The sequence below is a fragment of the Papaver somniferum genome, chromosome 2 (genome assembly GCF_003573695.1).
Source record: "Papaver somniferum cultivar HN1 chromosome 2, ASM357369v1, whole genome shotgun sequence".
Lineage (NCBI taxonomy): Eukaryota > Viridiplantae > Streptophyta > Magnoliopsida > Ranunculales > Papaveraceae > Papaver > Papaver somniferum.
In genome coordinates, this window is record NC_039359.1 from 164,671,896 (window position 1) to 164,690,004 (window position 18,109).

An 18,109-nucleotide genomic window follows, 5' to 3' on the forward strand; every position below is an offset into this window, starting at 1 on the left:
AAAGTAATCAATTTAATTGTCATTTGTTTTGCTCGGCATAAAAAGACTTATGGAGCAATAACTAAATAACCAAACAAGATGATTAATTTAGTTCAAGAATGCTCAACATAAAGTATCTTACGGAACAACCAACAAAGCTAATAAAAAATTAATCAACTTGGTTGTATCGTGCTCAACATAAGACACATTACGGAGCCTCACAGTATTACATAAAATATGGATCAGTGAAGATCAATACTGTGGAATACACAAGGATTCATTCTATCTTCCATCACTATTTGCATAACGATATTTAATAGACATAATCCTTGAACACAAAAGATTTTAACCTATCTTCCATAAAAGAATTGATAATATAGGCTTAACTTTTGTATATGTCAAAAGTCTATTCATCCTTAAATCAATACATGAATATCGATCATGAACGACTTTAATTTTGACAAAATATGGGACAACATAGTTCACGGATGTAAACACCAATATCCTATAACAAATTGCAATACAACAAATCATAAAGATTAAATACTGCAAACCATCATCCTCCAAATATTTTTAGAATTTAAACCAAATAAACCTAAAAAAGAACAAGAAGATGAAAAATAATAGCTATGTGTAGTCACAATCATTGCTATTCAAAGAACTAGTTATTCTTACAACTAAACCAAAAAGAAGACATACTAGGCAACAAATAAACAAGCAAAAGGAAAACAGACTTCAATGCTATTCTGAACACGAACTAAGATCATATGGATGGTTCAGAATCCTCATGAGACAACTGGTCTTTGATCTTGTGATTGACAGCATCCATTGCATCATCGGAGAGGTGATTCTCTTTACTAAAATCATAGATGTGAGATTTTATGAGACCAAGGTCAAGGGTAACCTTTTCCAACTCAGTTTTCAGCGGATCAACACTTTTCAGAGTAGCAATGAGCTGTTGTTTTGCTTCCCCAAAGTACTTAAGAAAGTCAAGAACAACTTCAGCAGAAATCATATCATCCTTTTCAGCATCCTCATGAACATAGGCAAAATAACATGAAGTATTAGGATGATCTTCATCTACAAGGGTTCTTTTCTTCTTGGACTCAACAACACCTTTATCAAGGAATCCTCTTGCAAAACCACCATAACAAGATGAAGAAGAAGACATTCTTGACAACCCAGAAACCAACCTAGAGTATGTGTACGTGACTTTTTCAACTCAATAGGTTGATATTTAAGGGTCTATTAGGGAAGGGATTCTAGGGTTTTCTTAAGTTGACTCGTCTCAGAACACGGATATCTGTTCGAGTACAACCTGACCCCCAAAAATAAAGCCCAACAGGGATTTTTGCAACAAAAGACTCGAAAAATTCCATAACTCAGGAAAGCAATTTTGAGCAAAGTTGTAGCAAAAAAAAAATCAAAAAACGACTTCCTAACGAAAATGAGAAGACACTTTAGACACAAACAATACTTTAAGCATAGTAAGTTTGCAATTAAAAAGCTTAGCTATGGACGATAAGAAGATAGCTCAACTTAATAGATGCAAATGCCAAAAGTATACCTAAAAATTAACACATCTTACTCAACATGGTTTTTATGAGTAAGCTCTTTAACCCTTGTGATTAATTAGCACAAGTATGAGACACAAGCTCATCAAGAGATTTGTGTTTATGGTCAAGTCTCTTTTTCCTCCTAAATCTAGAGAGGGACTCCTTTTTATGAGATAAATTATCATAAAACTTATTGTCATCAAAATACGAAACATAGTTTGAGTTCTTACGAGAAGATTTTTTGTTTGAGGAGGAAGACAACCTGTTGACAAATTCTTTATACCCTTCAATTATCTTTTTCAGATTTTCTCTCATTTCATCAAATTTTCTTCTGTCTTCCGAATTTCCTTTCTCAGCAGGAGTAGCATTGTTTCCAGAGACCACGACACAATCTTATTTTGGACGATGGTTATTAAGACGCCTGTGTTTGTTCTTGAGTGTTCGAGGAACTCATTGAACTGACTTTACTGGTAACAAACACAGGGTAGGTACGAAAAACGATTGGTTTAGTCATACGAATGTCAGTTACACCTTTAAGAATTAAATCTAAAGTGTGTTGAAGTTGAACCAAGGAGTTTTTCTTCAACCTAGAGGTTCCCTTTCGTTTAACATAACTCTCTGTCTCACAGACAAGACATACTTTCTGATCATCAGAATGATTAGATAGTATAGTCTTAATATCATCGTTAGAAGATTTCTTTCCTCAATTTGATGTGAAACATCCTTGAGTGATGGTGACTTCAGGCACATCCGTTTTACTAGAAGAGACTTTCGTTTTTACTTATGAGCATGAACCATCTTTAGTTGTGTCATAAGTACTTGGCATATTAGATTTCGTTGAGCATCCTTTAATAGAGAGCTTACTCAGGCAATGTTCAATTTCCAAGGCATCTCTTCTAAGAGTAGCTTCAAGAGACGTACACGAAGAATGAACTTTACTGTTACCTTTGGATTTGCAATCTCTTATTACACCAAGTAGAACATTGACATGGTGCTTCAACCGATTGAATCTATCATCTTGGATTCTAAAAAGATTTAGAATCAACTCACTCTCTTCAGTCGAATCCCATTCATTAATGGAGAGGCTCACATTTGAAGGGTCATCGGAAGTACACATGTCAGTGTTAGTCTGTCTCGTCAATACAGAAGGTTCTTCTATATTCGAGATTCTAGAACCCTTCTCTTTAATAGAGTTAGAAGAGATAGAACTTTTATTTCTAGTCTAGCGTTTATCAGAGATAGTAATCTTGTCCATATAGTCAGATCGCTACAAACACAGACTTTTGAGGTCTTGAACGTGTTTTCCTACTCTGAGACCAATTGAAAAAGCGGGGGTCTAACAACACCACCCAATATTTTGCTTAGCAATCTGTATGGACTAACACAAATATACTTTTAAGAGAATCAACAAGACTCAATCAATTAAAAGTACATCAACGAGTTTATATCTCTCTCTCTCTTGATTTGATTTCCTCAAACAGAAACTGCGAGTACTAATCAAATACAAGGAATAACTTGGATGGTACCAAAGACCAATATCCAAGGATCAATCAATGACAATCAACAACTAAAGGTTGGATTACTCTAATTGATGACCTAACGCACAACCTGTATTATTTCAATTATAAAGATAAAACAATATAATGCGGAAACTGAAATAACACAGACACCAGAAATTTTGTTAATGAGGAAACCGCAAATGCAGAAAAACCCCGCGACCTAGTCTAGATTGAACACACACTGTATTAAGCCGCTACAGACACTATCATACTCCAAGCTAACTTCGGACTGGACTGTAGTTTAACCCCAATCAGTCTCCCACTTATCCAAGGTACAGTTGTACTCCCTATGCCTCTGATCCCAGCAGGATACTGCGCACTTGATTCTCTTAGTTGATTTCACCCACAACTAAGAGTTTCTACGACCCAAAATCGCAGGCTTTGACAATAAACAAATCTGTCTCACACAGTCAAGTCTATCAAAGGATCAATATGTCTCCCACAGAAAAACCCTAAAGTTTTTGTTCCGTCTTTTGATAATAATCAAGGTGAACAGGAACCAATTGATAATACGGTCTTACATTCCCGAAGAACATCCTAGATAAATCAATCACCTCACAACAATCTTAATTGTATGGTAGCGAAACAAGATGTTGCGGAATCACAAACAATGAGATGAAGATGTTTGTGACTACTTTTTATATCTTGCCTATCGGAGATATTAATCTCAATCCAATCAATCTGATTGTACTCGTACGATAGAAGATGCAAGATCATATCACACAACTACGATAAAAGTAGTATCGGTATGGCTTCACAATCCCAATGAAGTCTTTAAGTCGTTAACCTGGTTTTAGAAGAAGAAAACCAAAGGTTAAAGGAGACACGACTCTAGCACGCAAACTAGTATCACACGTGAGGTGCGGGGATTAATTTTGCAGAGTTGCTATATGTCCCCTTATATAGTCTTTCAAATCAGGGTTTCTCCTTGGTCACAAAGAAAACAATATCCACCGTTAGATGAAAACCTGATTTAGATTCAAGCTAATATTTCTTAACCGTTAGATCAAAAACTTAGCTTGTTATACACAAATGAAATGCACGCTTCTAGGTTTGTTAACCGTACCCAAACGTGTACATTATTGGTTCAATAATAGTTAACCAAAAGGTTAGCTATATGAGCATTTCATACCAACCATATTCTTCTTCATCATAACTAGTTCAAATGACTCAAATGAACTAGTTGGAGAGTTTTTCAATTGGAAGGAAATCTTATGTACTACAGAAGACACAATTGAAGCAAAGATGATTTGATTCACTCGAATCGGTTCATGAAATTTATAGCCACGGTTTACAAATTGCATTCCTTAGTCTTTATAAGTTTAAGTTCAGAAATCATCTTTAGATATATAACCTTCTTAAGTTCGCACACTAGGTTCGCGGACTTAAGCAACCGGGCAGAGTTTACAAACTCTAGCAGAAAATATCAGCAAAGACTTTCCGCCGGTTCGCGGACTGGTACTCACGTAACAAGTTTGTCAACTCCAGCAGAATTTTTCGGGATGAGAAGTTCGGCAGTTCGCGGACTTAGCAACAAGCCATTCTTCCGGTTTCTCTTGATCAACAAAGTTCGCAAACTTTGGTTCAAGGGGTAAGACTTATGCACATATGTGTTTCCACAACAATACTTATGTCCATCATTGGTTATGTAATCTAAACCCTCATTCCAACCATTGAAACATTCTTAGAGGACGTTACATAGTTGTTACACCATTTCTCGTCAAAACAATTTTCAAAGTGATTGAAACATATCATGACTTTCGTCATTAGGTAAAGATAAACATGGTCGAAGCGAAACGCTTACCAACACATATTTCGAGATATACATAGGCGAGGTATACTCGGCTCGAAATACCAAATGTGTATAATCTAAGTCTGTATATAACATACGGCTTTTTGTCTCAAGAAGTAGGAGATAGAGTAGATAGACTTTTGAGTGACAGATAAGTTCAAGTGTTCACATACCTTTTTGTCGATAAGTTCCACCGGTTCCCTGAGTAGTTCTTCTTATTGTATGATGAATCTCCATGAAGTCCTTGAGCTCAACTACACTTTCTATCCTAGTCCTAGACTTAGCTATAGTAAACTAGAAATCAATACTTATAGTTTTGATGACTAACATTGAAAAACATGCTTGAGATAGCAATGCATGCGAGTTCGACCGAGCAATGCTCTAACAGTTATATAGTTGTTACACCATTTCTCGTCAAAGCAATTTTCAAGATGATTGAAACATATCATGACTTTTATCACATGGTAAAGATAAACTTGATCGAAGCAAAAATCTTACCAACACATATTTCGAGATATAGATAGGAGAGGTATACTCGGCTCGAAATACCAAATGTGTATAATACAAGTATATATATATAGCATACGATATCTTGTCTCGAAGATTTGGAGATAGATTAGATAGAATTTTGAGTGACAGATAAGTTCAAGTCTTCACATACCTTTTTATCGAGAAATTCCACCAGTTCCTTGAGTAGTTCTTCTACTTGTATGATGAATCGCCATGAAGTCCTTGAGCTCAACTACACTTTCTATCCTAGTACGAGACTTAGCTATAATAGAATAGGAATCAAGACTTATATTTTTGATCACTAACATTGAAAAACATGCTTGAGATAGCAACGCATGCGAGTTCGACCAAGCAATGCTCTAACAATCTCCCCCTTTGTCAATTTTAGTGATAAAACTATCAATACATATGGAATACAAAAAAGATAAAGAAACTTTAGGAGCTCCTATTCCACATATCTAATCTTCAACATTCCTCGAAATCTTCGTCACTTCCAAGTACTCCAATGATCCCAAAGGTTATAAGTTTAGCATCACGGTTGTTGAAGATCCGTAGCTATAACAATGAGAAAGCATCGGTCTCGATCATTGTTATATAATGTCATAGTATTATCACACAGTGTCAAAGTCCAATTGTATCGTAACTTCAACAATAATACTATGGTGATATGTATCACTCCCCCTTAGTCAATACTCCATCTCACATGGAAACCACTCCCCCTTACACAATGATCCGAAAACCATATGTATTTGTAGTATGAACTACATATTAATTCTCCCCCTTTTTTTCAATAAAATTGGCAAAGGTACAAGAACGGGATCATAATGAAATTTCCGAGAGAGACATTTCATGAAAAAGGAAAAAATACATACCAACAAATTTAGATGCCATCATAAAACCGAAGCTAAATGCATTCATCAAGGAGTTTAAAGATACAAGATAACCCCTCTAAAATTCCACAGCTGCACACCCCTCAAGATATGACCATTAAGCACAAGTTCAAAAGAACTCTCCCCCATTTGATCACATTCCCGAAAGAACAAAAAGGACGACCTTAATTTCGAAAGAAAAGAAGGATTTTTATTGGACACCAAAAACCATAAGAATGATTTTCTATATCCAAAAAACTCAATCAAATTAATCATAAGTAAACCCATAATTAATTTAATCGGATTACACAATCAAATTAAACACAAGAAGTGATCAATTCAATTGATTGTGCTCAACATAACAGAACTTATGGAGACACGAAAGTACTCAACTAGATTAATTACAAGAGAACCCATAATTAATCTAATTGGAATACACAACCAAACTAATCACAAAAGTAATCAATTTAATTGTCATTTGTTTGGCTCGACATAAGAAAACTTACAGAGCAATAACTAAATAACCAAACAAGATGATTAATTTAGTTCAATATGCTCGACATAACATATCTCACGGAACACCAACTAAGCTAATAAATCAACTTGGTTGTATAGTGCTCAACATAAGATGCATTACTAAGCCTCACAGTAATACATAAAAATAAGGATCAGGGATGATCAATACTGCGGAATACACAAGGATTCATTCTATCTTCAATCACTATTTGCATAACGACAATTAATAGACATAATCCTTGAAAAAAAAGATTTTAACCTATATTCCATCAAATGTTTGACAATATAGGCTTAACTTTTGTATTTGTCAAAAGTCTATTCATTCTTTTACCAGTACGTGAATACCGATCACGAACGACTTTACTTTTGACAAAATATGGGAGAAACATAGTTCACGGACGTAAACACCGATGTCCCATAACAGATTTCAATATAACAAATCATAAAGATTAATACTGCAACAACTTCATCTTCCAAATAGTTTTTAGAATTTAAACCAAATAAACCTAAAAAAAACAAGAAGATGAAACATAATAGCTATGTGTAGTCACAATCATTGTTATTCAAAGCACTAGTTATTCTTCCAACTAAGCCAAAAAGAAGACATACTAGGCAACATGAAGCTTTCTCAAGGTCTCTTCAGAGAATTTCTTCTCGTTGTTGAAAAAAACCATTGATAATGGGATCATTCAATTCCTCCAACTCTTTGGAAATAACTGTCAACTTATTAAGTTCTCTTTCCAGTTTATGTACAATGTTCGTTGTTAGAGACAACATCCTTTCATAGTGAATTAGTTCTTCCAAAGACGAAGCGATTTGAGATTTTAAATCGTTTCTTTTGCTGATGAATTCCTTTACCAGGTTCCTGAAGTTAACATCACTTTGATAAAAGGACAAGAACCAGTTTGAGGAAGAACCTTTACCATTAAATGCAGCCTTCACTTTCTTCACCCGTGTGGAGGAAATTACTGTACACCGACGTACGTTAGCTGCTTCAACTGCATCCCTGCTTGTGTTGCCTCTAGTTACAGGAGCTATGAAACGGTATTCCTTTAGGAAATAACACAACGTTTACAAACAACTAAAACCCTAGACAACAAGACTTTTGTAGTTCATTATTTATATAGCTAAACAAAACTTTTTAACCAAGAAAATATTACTTGAGCCATAAAGACGCAAAACCCCATTTTCTCAAGATAAAGATGAGGATGCGAACGTCTATGGGGTTAGATAGAGACGTTGTGATCCAAAATCTCCCATTGTTTGCCACATAGTGGTTCACCAAGGTTTGTTGTATAAACAAATTTCCTACCTCTTCTGATTCTGGAAGCACTGGTTTTCTGAGACGCATGTTGATTATCCAGATTCATCTTTTGCATGTTTCTTTGCAGTCTGGAAATTCTTTTGTTGTTCCTCTTGAATCTCCAACACTTGCTTTGAACATGATTTGCATTTCGACAAAATGAACAAATCAAGGATCCTTTGTCTTGTTGAAGTGCCTTCTGTTTATCACAACTGCCGGCCTTTATTTTCTATGAAAGTAGAAACAATGGGGTTGACAATGTCTGCAGACTTACTTTTAAATCCTAAACCATTTGTATTTCCAAAGGATTTCTGACCAAATAAAATTGCTGAGATTTTGTCAGAGCTTCCTGATAATCTTTGTAGATCATCCTTGAGAGTATTAGTCTCTTTTTCCTTCAGAGAAATGGTTCTGGTGAATTTATCATTAAGACAGTCTATCTCAAGATCTTTCACCTGGATTAATGATTCTAGTCTCTTCAATGAAGCTTTTAATTGAAGATTTTCTTAAAGAACCTCTTTATTCAAGAATTCAAAAATCTCTATGTCAGACTCAATTTATGAATCGGATTTTGAGTATGTGGATGTTTCTGCTGCATGAGCTGAGGATTCATCACATCCATCAGACATATTCAAAACGTTGACACATAAGGATTTTTCTTTCTTAGAATCATTGGCAGCAAGAGCTAACAGTGGATGCTTATCACATCTGATGATTCTCTTTACAAAATTCATTGATCATTTCTATTAATAACGGTTTGTCGAACCATTCACCATTTGAGCAACACCCATCAGCCCAAGACAAGTTAGAGGTTTTACTTGTGTCGGAAACGGAATTGAAGGCAATGGTTTGAGCATAAATTTGATCAAGAATTTTTACCTTTCCAGAAAAAGCATTTTTGAAGAGGGTGTTGAGGTTATTTCCTCCATCGATGCATGATTCCTAGAAACGTATCTATTGTTTTCAAGTACAGTTTCTACGATATCCCAGGCATTTTTAGACTTAGTGAAAGTAGACACATAGTGCTGAAGATTTGGGGTAATGGCCTGTCTGATAGCATTCAATCCGTCAGAGTTTTTCATTGCATCAAGAGATTCTTCAGGACTGTAACTACCAACATCCTTAGGTAGAGATACATCGCCTTTTGTATTTACCGTAGGATTGTAGACCTTAACGATACATACCCAGGTTCGAAAATCACGTGCTTGAAGAAACGCACATATAACAACTTTCCACCATGGGTAGTTTGAGCCATCGAAGATTGGTGGTACGTTAATGGAGATAGCACCTCTGTCCATAGAGTCAGATCACTACAAGCACCGACTTGTAAGGTATTGAACGTGTTTGCCTGCTTTGATACCAATTGAAAAAGCGGGGGTCTAACAATACCACCCAATATTTTGCTTAGAAATCTGTATGGACAAACTCGAATATACTTTTAAGAGAACCAACAAGACTCAATCAATTAAAAGTATATCAACGAGTTTATATTTCTCTCTTGATTTGATTTACTCAAGCAGGAACTGCGAGTTCTAATCAAATGTAAGGAATAACTTGGATGGTACCAAAGACCAATATCCAAGGATCAATCAATATCAATCAACAACCAAAGGTCGGATTTCCAATTGATTGATTCAAACGCAACCTGTATTATTTCAATTATAAAGATAAAACAATATAATGCGGAAATTGAAATAACACAAACACCAGAAATTTTGTTAACGAGGAAACCGCAAAAGCATAAAAACTCCGGGACCTAGTCCAGATTGAACGCACACTATATTAAGCCGCTACATACACTAGCCTACTCCAAGCTAACTTCAGATTGGACTATAGTTGAACCCCAATCAATCTCCCACTGATCCAAGGTACAATTATGCTCCCTACGCCTCTGATCCCAGCAGGATACTGTGCACTTGTTTACCTTAGCTGATCTCACCCACAACTAAGAGTTGATACGACCCAAAATCGCAAGCTTTGACAATAAACAAATATGTCTCACACAGACAAGTCTATCAAAGGATCAATCTGTCTCCCACAAATAAACCCTAAAGGTTTTGTTCTGTCTTTTGATAATAATCAAGGTGAACACGAACCAATTGATAATCCGGTCTTATATTTCCGAAGAACAGTCTAGAGTTATTAATCACCTCACAACAATCTTAATCGTATGGTAGCGAAAAAAGATGTTGCGGAATCACAAACAATGAGACGAAGATGTTTGTGATTACTTATTATATCTTGCCTATCGGAGATATCAATCTCAAGCCAATCAATCTGATTGTACTCGTACGATAGAAGATGCAAGATCAGATCACATAACTACGATAAAAGTAGTATCGGTTTGGCTTCACAATCCCAATGAAGTCTTTAAGTCGTTAACCTGGTTTTAGAAGAAGAAAACCAAAGGTTAAAGAAGAATCGACTCTAGCACGCAAACTAGTATCACACGTAAGGTGTGGGGATTAGTTTTTCACAATACTAGATGTCTCTTTTATATAGTCTTTCAAATCAGGGTTTGCAATCAATGTTAGCTTAGTAACAAAGCATTCAACATTCACCGTTAGATGAAAACCTGATTTAGATTCAAGCTAATATTTCTCAACCGTTAGATCGAAAACTTAGCTTGTTACACACACTTGACAATGCACGCTTCTAGGTTTGTTAACCGTACCCAAACGTATGCACTTGTTGGTTCAACAATAGTTAACCAAAAGGCTAGCCATATGAGCATTTCATATCAACCATGTTCTTCTTCACCATAACTAGTTCAAATGACTTCAAATAAACTAGATAGAGAGTTGTTCAATTGCAAGGAAATCTTATGTACTACACAAGACACAATTGAAGCAAAGATGATTTGATTCACTTGAATCGGTTCATGAACTTTTATAGCCACGGTTTGCAAACTGCATTCCTTAGTCTTTTTAAGTTTAAGTTCAGAAGTCATCTTCAGATATATAACCTTCTCAAGTTCGCAGACTAGGTTCGCGGACTTAAGTTACCGGGCAGAGTTTACAAACTCCAGCATAAATTCTCGGGTATGAGAAATTCGTCGGTTCGCGGACTGGGTTCGCGGACTTAGCTTCACGCAAGTGGTTTGTCAACTCCAGCAGAAATTCTCGGGTTTGAGAACTTCGGCAGTTCGTGGACTTGGCTCATGCCATTCTTCTGGTTCTCTTGATCAACAAAGTTCGCAAACTTTGGTTCAAGAAATAGGACTTATACATAAATGTCTTTCCACAACAATGCTTATGTCCACCATTGGTTATGTAATCTAAACTCTCATTTCAATCATTGAAACATTCTTAGAGGACGTTATATAGTTGTTACACCATTTCTCGTCAAAGCAATTTTCAAGATGATTGAAACATATCATGACTTTCGTCACATGGTAAAGATAAACTTGATCGAAGCGAAAATCTTACCAACACATATTTCGAGATGTAGATAGGCGAGGTATACTCGGCTCGAAATATAAAATGTGTATAATCCAAGTCTATATATATAGCCTACGACTTCTTGTCTCAAAGAGTAGGAGATAGAGTAGATAAAATTTTGAGTGATAGATAAGTTCAGGTCTTCACATACCTTTTTGTCGAGAAGCTCCACCGGTTCCTTGAGTAGTTCTTTTACTTATATGATGAATCGCCATGAAGCCTTGAGCTCAACTACACTTTTTATCCTAGTCTGAGACTTAGCTATAATAGACAAGAAATCAAGACTTATAGTTTTGATCACTAACATTGACAAACATGCTTGATATAACACGAGTTCGACCGAGCAATGCTCTAACACTTATGATTTTGTATGCAACCTGTTGCTAAGTTTGCATATGCTTGGAGTATGCAACCCGTTGTTCACTCTCTATCTTAGTTAGGTCTTTATGTTTGCTAAATAACACTGGTGCTTTAATAAGTACTTTGAATAATGTTGAGGAGATCTCACTGAGTAGTTATATTTGCAAGCTTATCTCTTAGAAGTTGATGGTTATATTGTCAAGAGACGACAAATTTGCATATCCAAGTTGGTGATTGCTAGAGTTGAGGGTGGTATCAACAACTATGTTGCTAGAGTTCAGTTGTTGTATGGAAATTTATTATTACTTCTCATAATTTCTAGTGTCGAATGCTTCTAAAGTTGTCTGTATACAACTATGGTGGTTGTCGTGCTTCAATGTTTCTACACCAATTTACTAGCCTGCTACTTCTTAATGGCAATTCTTACCCCACAACTCTTGCTTCTGGCCTGCTACATCTGTTGTGAAAGAAAAGCTACAGTCCTGCACCTTCTTATCTATTCTGGTTCATTATCATCGTATACATACTTAGATACTGTTGTTGACTATGCTTTTATGTACTTGCGGTGCTTCCTTCAGTCCATGGTCTTTCTTGGAGATGATTTCTTGCTTTAGAGGATTAACTTCTTCAACTACAGGGAGTTTTTGAGTTCTTGTTTTGCAGAGTATGTATGCAGGTGCTAGTCCACCTGTTGGTTTTCAATTTCTATCTGCAATACAGGGTACAAGTACAACTTCGGTCTGAGCAACTCCCACTGCAATACCAACTGCCAGCTACAGCCATTCAATTTCTGTATTACTCATGGTATTCCGCTACAACCTACTCAACACTAATATCTCTTTCGTATGTGCTGCTGTTTACGGGATTTTATTTCTTTTAATACTTCATATTGGCAAGACTTATTCGCTAGCAATATCAGCAGCAACACCATCATCATTTGAGCTCCCGCCTTTATTATCACCTGTCAGCTCGCCAACAATCAACTCTCTCTTTGTTTTCTCTTCTGTTATTCTTTTTTTTTTTTGTAGCGTGAGTGGTTGTATGGCTTGTCTTGTGTGCAAGATCAATGTCCCTTTGCAAGGCACCTTGACCTTGAAGGGAGCTAATAGCGTGAGTGATTGTATGCTTGTCCTGTGTGAATGTAAGAGTCATTGTATGTGCCATGAGCACGTGAGAGGTGAGTGCTGAATGAGTCTTTAGAGTCTGAGTATATATACTCACTGTCTTGTAATGAGTCAACTATTCTTTCCTAATCAATATTATCCAACTCTTAACAATGAAGATATCAGAAATCTATCTGAATATACTGGACGACCAAGTTTTGACCGCTCGGTGAAGACTCGACCTTTGTTTGCTGGTATGCCAGCTCCTTAGTGCATATAAAACTGACAAACTAACCAGGTTGCTATGCTCATAAAAACTGGCCTTTGCTACACATATTTGCCACTTTGCCATGTCCATAGTGGCCAAATGCATAAGAGATTAAATTCGGCCTTAAATTCCCTGGAACTGTGAAGTGTGCGTCCAAGCCCACTTTGTGTTTTTCCTTCCTTAATTCTTATCGTCAAAAATCCGAACTCACTAAAACCTGAATTTACATTATTAACCTTCTCTACTTGCTTGACAACTGAACCACTCTACACTCCACCCATATGTCTCCTCTCTATTCTTCCTCTCGCGCTACAACATCCGTAAACTTAACAAACAAATTTGAAATACCCAATTTTATCCTTCCATGGCTACAACCATCTCATCTTCTTCTCCTTTCACAGAATCAACAACAAACCCTAATTCTTCACAACCACAATCCCTAATTTCGTCTTCAATTGATTCAATCGAATCTCAATTCTCAAATATTTCTTTCTCTTCAGCACCATCATCTATGCAAGAACAAGAACAACAATCAAACCCTAATGATGAAGAACAATCAAACCCTAATGATGAAGAACATCAATTAAAACTTGACCTTCCATCTCCTTTACTTCAAACTCTTAACCCAAACCCTAATTTATCAGATTCCCCTTCTTCTTCACCGTCTTTACTTCATCTATCATTCAATCAAGATCACGGATGTTTCGCAGCGGGTACTGATAACGGGTTTCGGATCTACAATTGTGATCCCTTCCGGGAGATATTCCGACGTGATTTTGATCATGGTGGAGGTATCGGAGTCGTGGAGATGTTGTTTCGCTGTAATATACTTGCATTAGTTGGTGGTGGACCTGAGCCGCAATACCCAATTAACAAAGTTATGATTTGGGATGATCATCAAAGTCGTTGTATTGGTGAATTATCATTTAGATCTGAAGTTCGGACTGTTCGATTACGTCGCGATCGTATAATTGTTGTTCTTGAACAGAAAATCTTTGTGTATAATTTTGCTGATTTGAAATTACTTCATCAGATTGAAACAATTGCAAATCCCAAAGGGCTTTGTGTTGTTTCACAAGTATCGGGTTCATTGGTATTAGTTTGTCCTGGTTTGCAAAAGGGTCAAGTAAGAGTGGAACATTATGGGTCGAAGAGGACTAAGTTTATTATGGCTCATGATTCTAGAATTGCTTGTTTTGCATTGACTCAAGATGGGAGAACACTTGCTACTGCTAGCAGTAAGGGAACTCTGGTTAGGATTTTCAACACGTTTGACGGGACGCTTCTGCAAGAGGTAATGCTTTAGGCTTCTTCATTTTTGAGTGATAACTTGTTAATTTTCATTCTTATTGGTGATTGTTATGTTTTAAATTTATGTTTTTTTTTTTTGGTTGAAACTGTTGTCTTGATTACTAGTTTAGTTGTGAGTTTAGTTTGAACTTGACAAATACTATTAGTGGAGTGGGTAGTGGATAGTGGATAACTTTGCTTTGCTCAAGTAATGGATCTGATAACTGATTTTATGACCTTAAAAGGGGCTTAGGTATGTTCACAGCAGAGCTAAGAGCTTTGGTTACTTACTGGAATTGAAGCCAGCATAGTGTGTTATGGAGACTTGAAAAAAAACCCTTCACCTATAGCCTACCGTTAGAAAACATGGGCAACCATGGTGTAGAACTCTTCAGTGTCCAGCAATTACTCAAAGAGTTTAGTCAAAGCAAACTAGTTATATTGATACATAAGAATTAAGACAAGGAAGTGTCACAACTTGGTTTTAACTTTGGAGTCTATGGACTACCAAAGAACTTGCGACTTAAAATGTTCACTGCCGGGTTGTCCTTAGATAAGGGAAGGTTTTTAGTTGGAATATTGTTGCTTCGCTACTTACTGTAAAATTGATTTAGTGAATTACTCCCGTGGTTCTTCTAGTAGTGCATTATATGAATCATGGATTATCGTGTTTGCGGCACTTACTAATTGCCTTTGCATACTTGAATGAAGAACAAAAGCAGACATGCAAGGTTCCTATGGGGCATTTGTTATTGTCAAAGTCAATGTTTAAAGAAGTGGTACGGTGAAGTTGTACACTCACCTAGCAAGTGTAAAGCTCTGGTATAAGCGTTATTCGCTGCCTCACACATAGTCAATTGGTTTTACTCTAATAACTAGACCGTTAACATGAGTGTCAACTTTCAAGCTGTATCCTTTTATGTGCACTTTCTTGCTTGGGCATACTTGATGGAAGAATAGAAGATGATAACAGAAGAAAATAAAAAGAAAAAGAGGAAATAGTAAAAATGACTAAAGGAGAATAAGAAACGGTTGGTTGAATGAATTAATAAAATAGTTTTATGATTTTTTTATTATTCAAGGCTATAGGAAAGTCCAAGAGACGTGTAGGACCTATTTTTTGGCTTCAAAGCTATGAAGAAAATCCAACTAAATATGGTGTTTTGAAGCGTTAGTATCAGGCTGTTTTGGGGGCGAAGCGCATGTAGGCGGGATGGCGCTGTTCAAAACACCTTTTTGAACCATGGTATTAGTATCTCTTGTGAAATCAATGTGTTTGAGTTGTGGTCATTGGCCAGCATGGTTTAAAAAGGTGTTTTGGGGTGTGCCTTGATAAGTGCTTTTTTGCGCCTTCCAAAACCCCCTAATACTTTGCACCAGATGTAGGTCTCGTTCAACGAAAAAAAAAAAAATTGGGCTTTGAAGCCTAGTAATAAACAGGCCCTAAACGTCTGTTAAGCTCTTGTGTTTTTTTTTTTAATAACTTCATATTATCATAAAAATGTTAAAATTATTTACCAATTGTTTGAGACGTTTTTTCTTTCTACTCCGCAAGTCTGTTACTATTTTTTGTTATTATTTTTTCTTCTGTGATCATCTTCTATCTGTTATTCAATTATGGCTGGCCAAGCTAGAAAATCTACAAAAAGGACAACTTAAAAGTGTGTCACTCATCTTCTGATCTTCATATAGATATTTAAGCATATAAGCATATATGTATTCATATGTTTTGCGAGTCAACTCTTCGATAAAGCTTTACCACGCCATATCGCTTTTTGGAACATTGTTGACAAGGATACACAATGAGCTTTACTAGTATTTAAGCTTTTTAATCTACTGGGTACTTTTTTCTGCAACTGATTGGACTTATTATTGGCAGGTTAGAAGAGGTACAGACAGAGCAGAAATCTATAGCCTTGCCTTTTCTAATACCACCCAGTGGCTAGCCGTCTCAAGTGACAAGGGCACGGTTCATGTCTTTAGTCTTAAGATCAATGCGGGATCCTCAACAGTTGATAAGGCGCACAATTCACCTGACAATGATGTCACTGGTTCCTCAGCCAGTTCATCTCTCTCATTATTAAAAGGTGACCTAACTTTCTCTATTTTAAAATATATACTCCATTGTAATGGATGTACTTATAATGAAGTATGATTGGGATACAGTCCTTGCCCTAGCCTATGAACTTCCTCATCCTTTTTTTGGTCTAAACCGGTAATTTATTTCTTTGACAATCTAGAATGAAGATTCCCGAGGTACATATTCATGTGCAAACATCGGCAAGTAAAGATATTTTATGTGGTTGTTAATTCTCTACTTTTTAGGATTTTGGAAGATATTTGGGCTGTTCTCTTGTTTGACAATGTATTAAGTTCTTTATTGAAAATGGTCGTACTAAGCAAACCAATACATAACGAGCTTTTAAGTAAGATTAATGTTGTTCCTTTTCAGGTGTGCTGCCAAAATATTTCCACTCGGAATGGTCTGTGGCTCAGTTTCGCTTGAGTGAATCTTCACAGTACATTGTTGCTTTTGGGCACCAGAAGAATACAGTCGTGATTCTTGGGATGGATGGAAGGTAAATATCAAACCTCAATTGACGTTACTAGGGATTTTTGTTAAATCCACTTAACTGTAAAAACTGTAAGAAACAAAGATGCTTATATGATAACCACATCGACCATAGTTTGGACATCTATTGTACATCCTTAGATTATCTAATCCTTAAAATAGAGATAAATTTGATCAATATACATTTTTGGACTTGCAGCTTTTATAGGTGTCAGTTTGATCCAGTGACTGGGGGTGAAATGACGCAACTGGAATTCTCCAACTTCCTGAAGCCGGAGGGACCGTTTTAGACTGTATATCTTCTGATTTGAGCAGCTTACTGTTTCTCGTTATGTTTATATGTAGATATGTGCATCTGTTCTGTTCTTGTGGCTAAAATAATGGTGTGTAAATATCATGGGCATGGGGAATTGATTAGGATTTGGAATAAACTTTTTTTTCAACCAGATAACATATCTGTTGTGTTCAAATTCGACTCGCATCTCAATATTTATCACAATTCAAGAACATTGAAATACGGTATTTCAGACAACAACACGTCTAACATCAAGTTAGCTTGTGGTGCTTTTGACAGTTTGTTAATTGACATATATTTTTTTTCTTTTTTTCTTTTTTGAAGCATGGCATATCCCTTCCTTGGTGATCCATATATATATATTGAAGTATAAAGTGACATTATATTAAACTAAGCAAGAAGCAACGAAATTGTGGATGTGTTGTACCTATCTTCCTCATAATTCTTATATCTTTTACCTCCTTAGAGCATCTTCAATATTTTTGGGGTTAAGGTCATCTTATGCGAAGGTTTTATCGACACCTTTTAAGGTTATCTTATGTGAAGGTCTTATTAGGGTTAAGATTATCTTATGCGAAGGTTTTATCGACACTTTTTAAGGTTATCTTATGTGAAGGTCTTATTAACACCTTTTTATAGTGGATCATTGACTGATTGCTATAAGTTATCTTATCGACACCTTTTAAGGTTATCTTAC

General features: G+C 36.1%; 1 protein-coding gene across 1 annotated transcript; it reads left to right on the forward strand.

Annotated features, from left to right (window-relative positions):
* Window positions 1-13,532: 13,532 nt before the first annotated feature.
* On the forward strand, window positions 13,533-17,649 carry LOC113349652 (autophagy-related protein 18a-like). Its single transcript, XM_026593658.1, has 4 exons — window positions 13,533-14,549; window positions 16,425-16,632; window positions 16,998-17,124; window positions 17,317-17,649. Exons 1-4 carry the CDS (start codon window positions 13,620-13,622, stop codon window positions 17,405-17,407), a joined length of 1,356 nt encoding a protein of 451 aa, XP_026449443.1. The 5' UTR covers window positions 13,533-13,619; the 3' UTR covers window positions 17,408-17,649.
* Window positions 17,650-18,109: the final 460 nt, after the last annotated feature.